At 43.6% G+C, this 10260-nt stretch overlaps 1 protein-coding gene across 2 annotated transcripts in view; it reads right to left on the bottom strand.

Moving 5' to 3' along the window:
• Positions 1 to 278: 278 nt before the first annotated feature.
• SH3BP4 (SH3 domain binding protein 4) overlaps positions 279 to 10260 on the bottom strand; it is a 79560-nt gene continuing 69578 nt past the window's right edge. For both annotated transcript variants that reach the window (XM_056534312.1, XM_056534313.1), the window contains exons 3-5: positions 7486 to 9845; positions 5090 to 5278; positions 279 to 1726 (exon numbers count right to left, since the gene is read on the bottom strand). In XM_056534312.1, the coding sequence (XP_056390287.1) occupies positions 1502 to 1726; positions 5090 to 5278; positions 7486 to 9845 (2774 nt within the window). In that variant the 3' untranslated portion in view covers positions 279 to 1501. The remainder of the gene's footprint in view (positions 1727 to 5089; positions 5279 to 7485; positions 9846 to 10260) is intronic.

Raw genomic sequence — 10260 nt, forward strand, 5'->3', positions numbered from 1 at the left:
TTGGAGACCACTCCACTATACTGTGCGGTATCCCTATGCCCGGGCTGCAAAAAATAAACAAAATAAACTTTAACTCCCTTCCCGTTAGTCCGGTACCGGCCTCACTTGTTTCCTGGGGACGGGAACGTCGGACAGCCGTCAGCCTATCACCAGCCGCAGCGATGTTCCGCCTCGGCCGGTGATAGGCTGAGCCCACTGTCATGTAAGAAGCTGGCTTCTTACATGACAATGGGCTCAGCCTATCACCGGCCAAGGCGGAACATCGCTGCGGCTGGTGATAGGCTGACGGCTCTCAGACATTCCCGCCCCCAGCGTAAGGCCGACGTAGGTGCACTAAAGTTTATTTTGTTTACCTTTTTCAGCTCGGGCATAGGGATACCGCACATTATAGAGTGTCAGCGCCGGCAGCCGCAACAAACAGGACAAGGAGGGCAGTGCATGCGGGTGATATGTGAGTAGTACCCTGATGGGGATGTGGGCTGATAATTAATTAGGAAATACCGTTATAGACCGTGGAGCCGCCAAAAGTTTAAAAAATACCGTGATACACACATTTGGTCATACCGCCCAGCCCTAATTGTAAGTCCATCTGCCTGATGGAGACAGTGCTGTCATTACATTAATACACAGGTATAAGGCACAGGGAAAACACGAACATGTCCTAGTGACCTGTGAACTGGTTAAAAAGTCAGACATAGATTGGAAATGTCTACTGACAATAGACGGACTATTTTAGAATTCCCAGGCAAGAGTGATAAAAGTGATAACCTGGATAGGCTGAAATGCAGGACATGGGTGAGCAGTAAGTTGCCTGCCTTACCCTATATTAAACACTATTTATTGCTTCAAGCAGGCACCTGTGACAAAAGATTGTCCTGTAGATGTCCTACATACAATAAGGGGTAGGGTTCAGGGATATAACTACATATTTACATGGCTACCTATAGCCAAAATAAGAACTAAAATCACATGGTAACAAAAAACCCATAGGGGAAGGTCATATAAAACGTTCCACGCAGAACATAAACTAGCAGTCCCCAAAGACCCCGTGCACGGTGGGACGAGAAGAAGGAGGACAGAATACAATGAATAGAATAGAATGCATTTGTGCTCCTTTAGTAACCAATAACAAGACACGAAGTCCGGAGGATTAGATCTCTGGCTCACAAACCACCCTGTGTTTTACAATCATCCTCACTTATTTACACTGTATACAAACCCTAGAGATACAACACACAAGAGAGAACCGGTGACTAAACGCCAGGGCCATCCAGTGTACAGACTTTGACAAAGTTATGTCTGCATGGTTTTAAAAAAAATTAAATAGAGAAGGTGCAGGAATAACCCTAAAAAAGTTAATTTCACTAATATACATCATTTCACTGGAACTTTACACTGCGGTAAGGGTCCCAAAATAGTCTGAAATGCACGATATCAAAAATCTGGCTGTGCCAGTCCAATCCAATGCATTTAAAAGGGAGGCTGTGCCCATCCATCCAGTTTAGATAACACAGTCCTCCTGTTCCTGGGTGCTGAATGCATTTGCTCTTAAAGTGTCCAAAGAATTCACCAGAATGAGCGTCCCGGTGAGATGCTTCCACCTCTTGGTGATGGGACTGCGCATTTTATCCAGGCCTGTGTGGAGCTCCTGGATGACGTCTCGGTAGCTGTCCCCAATCTGTGCGCTCCATGTTAGAAGAAAATCATAGGCTGGCTTCCACATGGCCTGAAAACAAGAGCAGATGGTTATTAGCTCCTTATGCTTACTATGTCTGTAAATAACAGTATTTGTATTACCGGATTTTTCACCGTATAAAACGCACCAAAACGGGGGGGGGGGAAGTTGGTGCCTCTTATACGGCGAATACCTGCGGCCATCAACGGCCGGGACCTGCGGCTAATACAGGACATTACCGATCGCGGTGATGCCCTGTATTAACCCTTCAGACGCGGCGATCAAAGCTGACCGCTGCATCTGAAGCGAAAATAACACTAACCCGGCTGCTCAGTCAGGCTATTCCGGACCACCGCAGCGGTCCCAAACAGCTTACAGGACACCGGGAGGGACCTTACCTGCCTCCTCGGTGTCTGCTCCGTTCCCCAGGCAGCGCTCTCCTTCTTCGCCATCACGTCGTTGCGCACGCCGTCCCGTCATTCAATAGGAGCGGCGTGCGTAGCGACGTGATGGCGGCGACAGAGAGCGTGGATCCCGGGGAAGAAGACGCCCAGAGCGTCGGGGACAGTGATGGAGCGACATCCAAGGCAGCGGTGACGGGTCCGGAGCGGCGGGGACAGGTGAGTACTACCTCCTATCCAGTGGTCTTCAATCTGCGGACCTCCAGATGTTGCAAAACTACAACTCCCTGCATGCCCGGACAGCCGTTGGCTGTCCGGGCATGCTGGGAGTTGTAGTTTTGCAACATCTGGAGGTCCGCAGGTTGAAGATCACTGTTTGGTGCAGAATCTTTTTTTTCTAGATTTTGCACCTAAAATAGGGTGCGTCTTATATGCCGGTGCGTCCTATAGGGCGATGGGAACTAGTCATCCAAGAGATAGAAGTTAATTTACTGCGATTAAAAGCATTACGATTTTTGGCAGCACAAGTTTACTTGTCGACATATCGAATTCCTATAAAATAAATAAAATAGTGCAGCATTATGGTGGATTGCTGGATCCTTTTTGCATACTGTTTTGTCACTATTATGTCCATATCGCCACAGGCGTTTACATAGATTAGCACTTTCCAGAATAAATTGTGCTAGATCTTAATTTACCAATAACTTATTTTAAGGAAGAGGAATTTTAAGCATATTTATATTCATACAGCAGATAGAGGTAACGTTATAACCAGACTTCAACCAGCTTTTTTTTACATTCAACGTACAAATTTGCATTTTTATACTGAATGAATTTTTATCCAAGGGCTAGTGTGCTGAGGTTAAAGCAGGTGTTAAGTCCCTCTAGACCAGGGGTACTCAGATCCGGACCGCGGCCGCCAGTCATCCGGATCGCCCGTCTGATCTCCCCTCATTCATTTGTATAGGTGTCTTTAGACACCGATACAAATGAATAGCCGCGGCCGAACGATGTGTCCCTGCCCGCCCGGAGTTTCTTTAGTGATGCAGGCTGCGTGATTAGCTTTGCCTGCATCATCTGCTCTGGCAAGGACACAGTTATTGCCACCGCTGCTTTATACAGCGGTGGCTTTTGCCGCCTGATGCCGCGCGGACTAAATCCCGGGAGATGGGGCGGGGAGGCTGCTGGGAACAGACTTGGCCCGTGCAGGACCGCATGTCTGTTCTTAGATCCGCCTACATCTTCCATCATGCGCTGAGTGAGGGGAAAAAAAGTGAATGCCAGCCCGGTACACTGGTGTCCTGTCACAGTCGGCTGTGAGCGCTGCCGACCCACGCTATATCCCCTGCCACTGAAGCTGCTGAGCGATGCTGATCTCCTGTCAGAAAGGTGAGAGAGGGGGGTGAGAAGGGGCACAGCAGCATCAGTCATTGTGGGGGGCACAGCGGCATCAGTCATTGTGGGGGGCCCAGCGGCATCAGTCATTGTTTTATGGTACAATAAGTCGGTACAGTGCACAGTGTTTGTCAAATTTCTATTTGGGGACATCGTGTGTGGCAGTAATATACCAGGGACATAGCATGTGGCAGTAATATACCAGGGGCATAGCATGTGGCAGTAATATACCAGGGACATAGCATGTGGCAGTACTATACCAGGGGCATACCAAGTGGCAGTATTATACCAGGGGCATACCGTGCGGTAGAAATATACCAAGGATACAGCATGTGGCAGTAATATACCTAGAGCACAGCGTGTGGCAGTAATATATAAGGGGCATAGCATGTGGCAGCACTATACCAGGGGCATAGCATGTGGCAGTAATATACCAGGGCACAGTGTGAGGCAGTAATATATCCAGGGGCACAGGGTGCAGGCAGAAATATATCCAGGGGCACAGCATGTGGGCAGTAATATATACAGGGGCATAGCGTGTGGCAGTAATATACACAGGGATATAGTATATGGCAGTATTATATTCAGGGGGTACAGTGTGTGGCAGTAATATATTTAGGGGTACAGTGTGTGGAAGTAATATATTTAGGGGTAACATGTGTGGCAGTATATTCAGAGGTACAGCATGTGGCAGTATTATATTCAGGTGTACAACATGTGGCAGGATTTTCAGGGGTACAGCGTACAACAGTTATATTAAGTGGTACACATTGCGGCAGTATTTTATTTAGGAGTACAGTGCGATAGTATTACATTCAGGGGCAGTATTTTATTGTCTGTGGCAGTATTTTCATGGGTACAGTATGCTGTAGTATTATTTTCAGAGATACAGTCTATGGCAGTATTATTTTCAGGGGTACAGTATGCAGTGGTATTTTCAGGTGTACAGTAGGCAGGTGTATTATTTTTAGAGAGTCTGAGTATTTTTAGGGGTACAGTATGTGGCAGTATTATTTTCAGGGGTGCAGTTGGCAGCAGTATTTTTAAGGGTACAGTATGAGACAGTATTTTCAGGGGTAAAGTAGGCAACTGTATTTTCAGGGGTACAGTAGGCAGCGGTAATATTTTTAGGGGTATAGTATGCAGTAGCATTCAGAAAATACAGGAAACAGTACATTTACACCCTCCAGAGTTCAGTCATTTTACCTATATGCTTCATGGCACTGCGGCCACAAGGTGTGAACCAGGCCTTAGCTCTTATCTTTACCAGTGACAGACCTGGATGAGCGGACCCTCACTAAAATAAGTTGAGTACCCCTGCTCTAGACAGTCACTATAGTCATGGCGGGTTAGAATATGGTTGGCCTGTTGCGTCAGTATGGAGTAGGTGGGTAGATTGAGGGTGACAACAACTGTGCCCACTCACTGTATTTACTAAGACTAGCTGGATATATTGCAACAGGAGGGAAGCAGTAGTGAAAGTTACAGAAACATCTGGCAGAAGTACCACCAGACTTATTGGTGTGGATTAAATTTTTTTGCACAGATATATATCAATATGATTTATCAGGATAATACCGCATATGTACCCCAATCTTCACTCTCTGAACCCTCTTACCTCACCATCCAGGATTCCATTTTTGTCACGGTGTGGGGCTTCATAGCCTTCCATCTGCTGTCTTGACACCTTTGCCAGTTTCTCTGCCAGCTCTCGCCAGCGTTGGGCAACCTCAACTGCAGTAGTGAGCAATACAAAGTCCTGAATAAGGCGGACCACCAGGCCTTGGCAGTCCATTTTCAGTAAGGCCTGTATGTATGAAGTAATAAAAGAGCAATGTGTTAATAGTTTGCACCTTTGAAGAGGCATGTGCAACCTTTACTCAAAAGGTCACTGTTTCAAACAAACTCCCTCCATTTGATAACCGGTGTGATTCCTAGCATGTTTGTAAATTGTCTGATTTACCAAAACAAAATCCTTACCCTCGAAAAAACTGCTTTAATATTTTGGCCACAAGGTGTCTTACTCCTCTGCAATCTGCTGTCTACCGCCTGTTCTTAGGTGAAGTTGTTTCTAATAACAGCCAGACAAAAAACAGGGAGGGAGGGAAAGCTTAGCATGTGCTATGTGCAGGAAAGAGAGAGAGAGTGGGCCTGAGAAAAGCCTGGACTGTGTACCTGCAAGATGATTATGTATGCATCCTGAAGATGATCCATACAGGAAGGTAAATCTCAGGACTACCAATACATTTCAGGGCAGCTGTACCTTGTACTCCTACTGCTATCTACAGTGCTGCAGTATAATATTTCTCCCCCTTTAGCTTGTCGGCAGCAGCAGTTCAGTGTTTAGGTTATCCCTTTCCTTGTTATGTTGCTGCTTTTTGTTTAATTTCTGCTCACATGGCACCTTGAAAAGCAAGCACGTCAATAACTCCTTTTCCCTCACATGCCATGTGAAACAGTACACTGTGTATATCTAGGCCCTGCATAGTGCAACCTGTTCACTGCACTTTCAACAGCACTAGGTCATGGCATACAAAAAGTGGTATGTGCCATGCTGTGATTGGCCACAGAAGAAAGGAAAGGAAGCAGTGTTTATGAGTTGTGTGTGTGTATATTACTGGCCAACTGCCCAGCTCTAGGTCCTACTCCCTGAAATGAAGAGAATGAGAAATAGCTGTGTACAATGGAGGGGGCTCAATAAGGGTAATGAAAGCACTACAATCACCCTGTAAAATATTTAGGTGATTGGTATGCCATTAGTAGAATAATGCAATTCAAACATCTAATATTTTCAGTTTACCAACCTATTTGAATCTGATGTAGGATACTTGTCACAGTAAAAAGTTTGCTCCAATGTAGAATTCTAGGCAATTCAGAGCTAAACAAACATTCTGAATTTTAGGCTGATTTGCCCTCCTCTACACAGTTACACTCTAATAAACATTAAGAAAAAAATAAAATAAAATAAGATTTGTGCTGCTGATTTTAAAGGGGTACTTCGGTGGAAAACATTTTTTTTTTTAAATCAACTGGTGCCAGAAAGTTAAACAGATTTGTAAATTACTTCTATTAAAACATCTTCATCCTTCCAGTACCTTTAAGCAGCTGTATGCTACAGAGGAAAATTATTTTCTTTTTGAATTTCTTTTTTTGTCTTGTCCAAAGTGCTCTCTGCTGACACCTGATGCCCGTATTAGGAACTGTCCAGAGCAGGAGAAAATCCCCATAGCAAACCTATGCTGCTCTGGACAGTTCCTAAAACGGACAGAGGTGGCAGCAGAGAGCACTGTGGACAAGACAAAAAAGAAATTAAAAAAGCAAATAATTTTCTCTGTAGCATACAGCTGCTAATAAGTACTGGAAGGATAAAGATTTTTTTTAATAGAAGTAATTTACAAAATCTGTTTAACTTTCTGGCACCAGTTCATTTTAAAAAAAAAAAAAGAAAAAAAGTTTTCCACTCACGTACCCCTTTAAGCTGACATAAGCATGTCTAGACCAGAAATATAACAGTCAGTCAGAAGTTCGAACACATATGATATGTTGGTTTGCAGTCTTTGGCTGGGTTCACACACAGTATTTGGTCTTCAATCTGGAGCTCATTTTTATCAGGATTTTTTGCCAAACCAGGAATGGGTCCAAATGTTTCCATAGTTTATAGTTTTTCTATGTGATGATTCAATTCCTGGTTTTGACTTAAAATATTGAACAGAATGAAGACCAAATACTGACCAAAATATTATGTGTGAACCTAACCCATGGGGGAAAATAAAGTTTAATTCAACGATGTCAAGCAAGAATCTTGGATGCTGTGGAAATTAAACCCAATTCAGTGGGAGGGCTTAAAAAAAATAATAATAAATAATAATAATAATAATTTATATATATTATATATCAATAATAATAATAATAATAATAATAATATAGTATCACTTGCATCATTTTAAATTATATTGTGATGATAAAACAAAAACAACCCCGCCCCCACACAAAAAGGTTAACCAAGAGTCTTACCGAAATCAGCTCCTTTTGGAAGGATTTTCTTTCCTTGCCCTCATTGTTGTTGCACTCCTCCTTTAGTTTTTCCAATACTGACGCCACCCTTTCAGTCTCACTTTCTAATTCCACGCGACAGAAGTAGGAAAGGGGTAGATTTCCATAACCAAGGGCATCAGCAAAGGATCTCCAGCTGCCAATGTTCTCCATTAATAAGGTCCGAACTGAGGCATAGATATAGGTTAAGAATTTGCAAGGCCGGAGGATCTGCTCTAAAAGAGTGCTTGTGGTCAACTCTGATCCTGAAAAAAGGTTTGGTTTTGCTTTTCCTACCACAAGCACATTTTTAGCATGAATCAGGCCCATCTTGCCCTGGTAATAACCAATGTACCACTCCTTAGTCCACAGCTGTCCCTTTAGTCGGATCTTCTCTTCACTCAGAAGAGCAACCATGTCTCCTTTCTTGTACTCCAGTAGATAAGGGTTTTTACTTTGTCGCACAACAGTCTTTATTAGTTTGCCATATTTTAGGTTGGTTATTGAGCGTTCCTGAAACATTGGATACTTACATGTAACAGCTAGAGGTGACAAAACTATTTTTCCAATTTCTTTTTTCTTAAGAAATCTTCTTGGCCCAGTGGATTTAAGTCCAGTTTTTGGAGGTGGCCTTGGGGTTTGTACACAGTACTGTGATAATATGTTACCTACTTCATCTCTAACCTGCACCCTAAGGGTGAAGTCTGAAAGCTGTGCAGGGTCATGGCAATTGATTGGAAAGATTATTCGGCTGACTTTGCCCAGTTTAAGTTGAAATGCTCTCACAATCTTGCCCTGGTCTCCGGCTTCCACTCTATAATTTGTCATGTTGGAATAAAGGCAAAGTTTAAGATCCTGAGGTTTGGAAAGTATAAACTGCTGTTTCCCCCACAGCTGTAGGGTTACTGGTGCTACCCCATTAGCTTGCTGGCTTACTTCATTGACCAACAGGGTCTTAGGGGAACAGTCATGCCCAAATATGGCAAGTACAGCTTTAAATGAAGGATGGACATGTTTGGGACCGTACAGTCCAACAGTTATCTTCTTGTTAATATATTCCCACACACTAGAAGGTGGTACCATGTGCTGGGCCTGAACGACCATCACAACATACATAGTGGGTTCCAAATTTTCCAGCTTAACTTGAACAGTGTCCCCATATGTGTAAGAATAAGGCAACAAGTTGTAAGGACCTTCTTTAGTGTCACCCCGCAAGCACTTTATGGCGACAGGGTTTGGAGCAAGAATATTATTCCTTTGCTCTACAGAGACTTTTACCTCTAATGTCAGAGAAGTCTGCACCTCCATATTACTAAGTTTGATTTCCAAAACAGGGCTCACTGTTGTGCACCTATCATTGTTGAGTTCCAGTGGAGGATCAAGCAAGGCTTTGAGTGAAATCTGTTGTGTCTCACCAGATGCTACATGTCCTTCGGGTACATGAATACTAATATTTGTATCCGGCAGCTGCACGGCACCCCCAGAGCTGTCCAATCTGCAGACAATGCTCGTTTCCACAGGCTGAGTCTGACCCCAGCCAGGATTCTGGCCCAGCAAGTCCAGATCATGGCAGGACCGGGCCAGCTTGCGGTGATTGAGCCATGCAGTTCTGAAATCTTCCCTGCTCTGGAACTGCTCAGGAGCTGGGGACTTGAGACCAGCAAAAAAGCCACCCGTGGCTGGATTATCAGACTTTGCCTGGAGAATGGACAGCTCGGAGAGGCTGTAGGAACGCTTGCTCCGGAAGAATGGGTTGTCCCTCCTTACAGGAGCTGGCTCATTCATTATATCTACTTGGTTGGCACGTGGTAAAATCTCCAAGAAGATATCAGTGCTGGTTTCTGTAGAACTAGCAATGGAAGGTGCTAATGGGTCAAACATCAATAAATCAACTGAATTTCCTAAATCTGAGGCCATCTTCTGCAGGGCATTTACTGGTCCATTCAAAAAGGGGTTGGAAACAGTTGGCCGCAAGAATGGGTTGTTGTTATTTGTTTTGACAGAGTTCTGATTGAGGATATCCGTCCAATCACCTAAGAGATTCAGCTCTTTAACACCTTCATCAACACTTTCCATCAATCCATCTATCATACCGCTGTCACTAAGACACGAGTCCCGATAATTTACAGGTTGTACGTAGGCAGAAGGTATGTATCCCATTTCCGTTGTATTGTGTGCATACCACCATTCACCACCAGAAGTGTCCAGCACATATAAATGTTCTCCTTTAGAAAATTTCAAGGTGGTAAAGTTACTGGGACAATAATCCTTAATGGCCACAACTTCTTTTACATTTTCCAGGGATGTAGGACTGTCTATACGCAAAGAACTAGGTGACAACACTGGAAAAAGAAGGAAGAATAAATCAATAAAAAAAAAGCACATTTCTATCAAGTAAAGTCACTTCACAGTGGACACACAATGATGTATTGCTTTTCTCAAGGTCATTTATTTTTTGCTGTGCTCAACATATTTGTTATTTGTAGTGATATTTTCTGGATCACACCAGTTCATGAAACAAATTAAGGGGCAGACGGCCACAACTTCTACTTAATGTTAACTTCAGTTTCAAAGCTTAAAACTAAGATGTTATGTAATATCATATTCTTTTTCTGTCTTTTAGTCATGAGCTGATGACTAAGTTGTACTTTATTATTAATCAATGTACATTATTTTATTATGTCAGCTCTACTTGCCTAGTAAATTCAGATCCGAACAGAATCTTCAGGAACGTCCGGTCTCTTTGTGCGAGTTAAG

The sequence above is a fragment of the Hyla sarda genome, chromosome 8 (genome assembly GCF_029499605.1).
Source record: "Hyla sarda isolate aHylSar1 chromosome 8, aHylSar1.hap1, whole genome shotgun sequence".
Lineage (NCBI taxonomy): Eukaryota > Metazoa > Chordata > Amphibia > Anura > Hylidae > Hyla > Hyla sarda.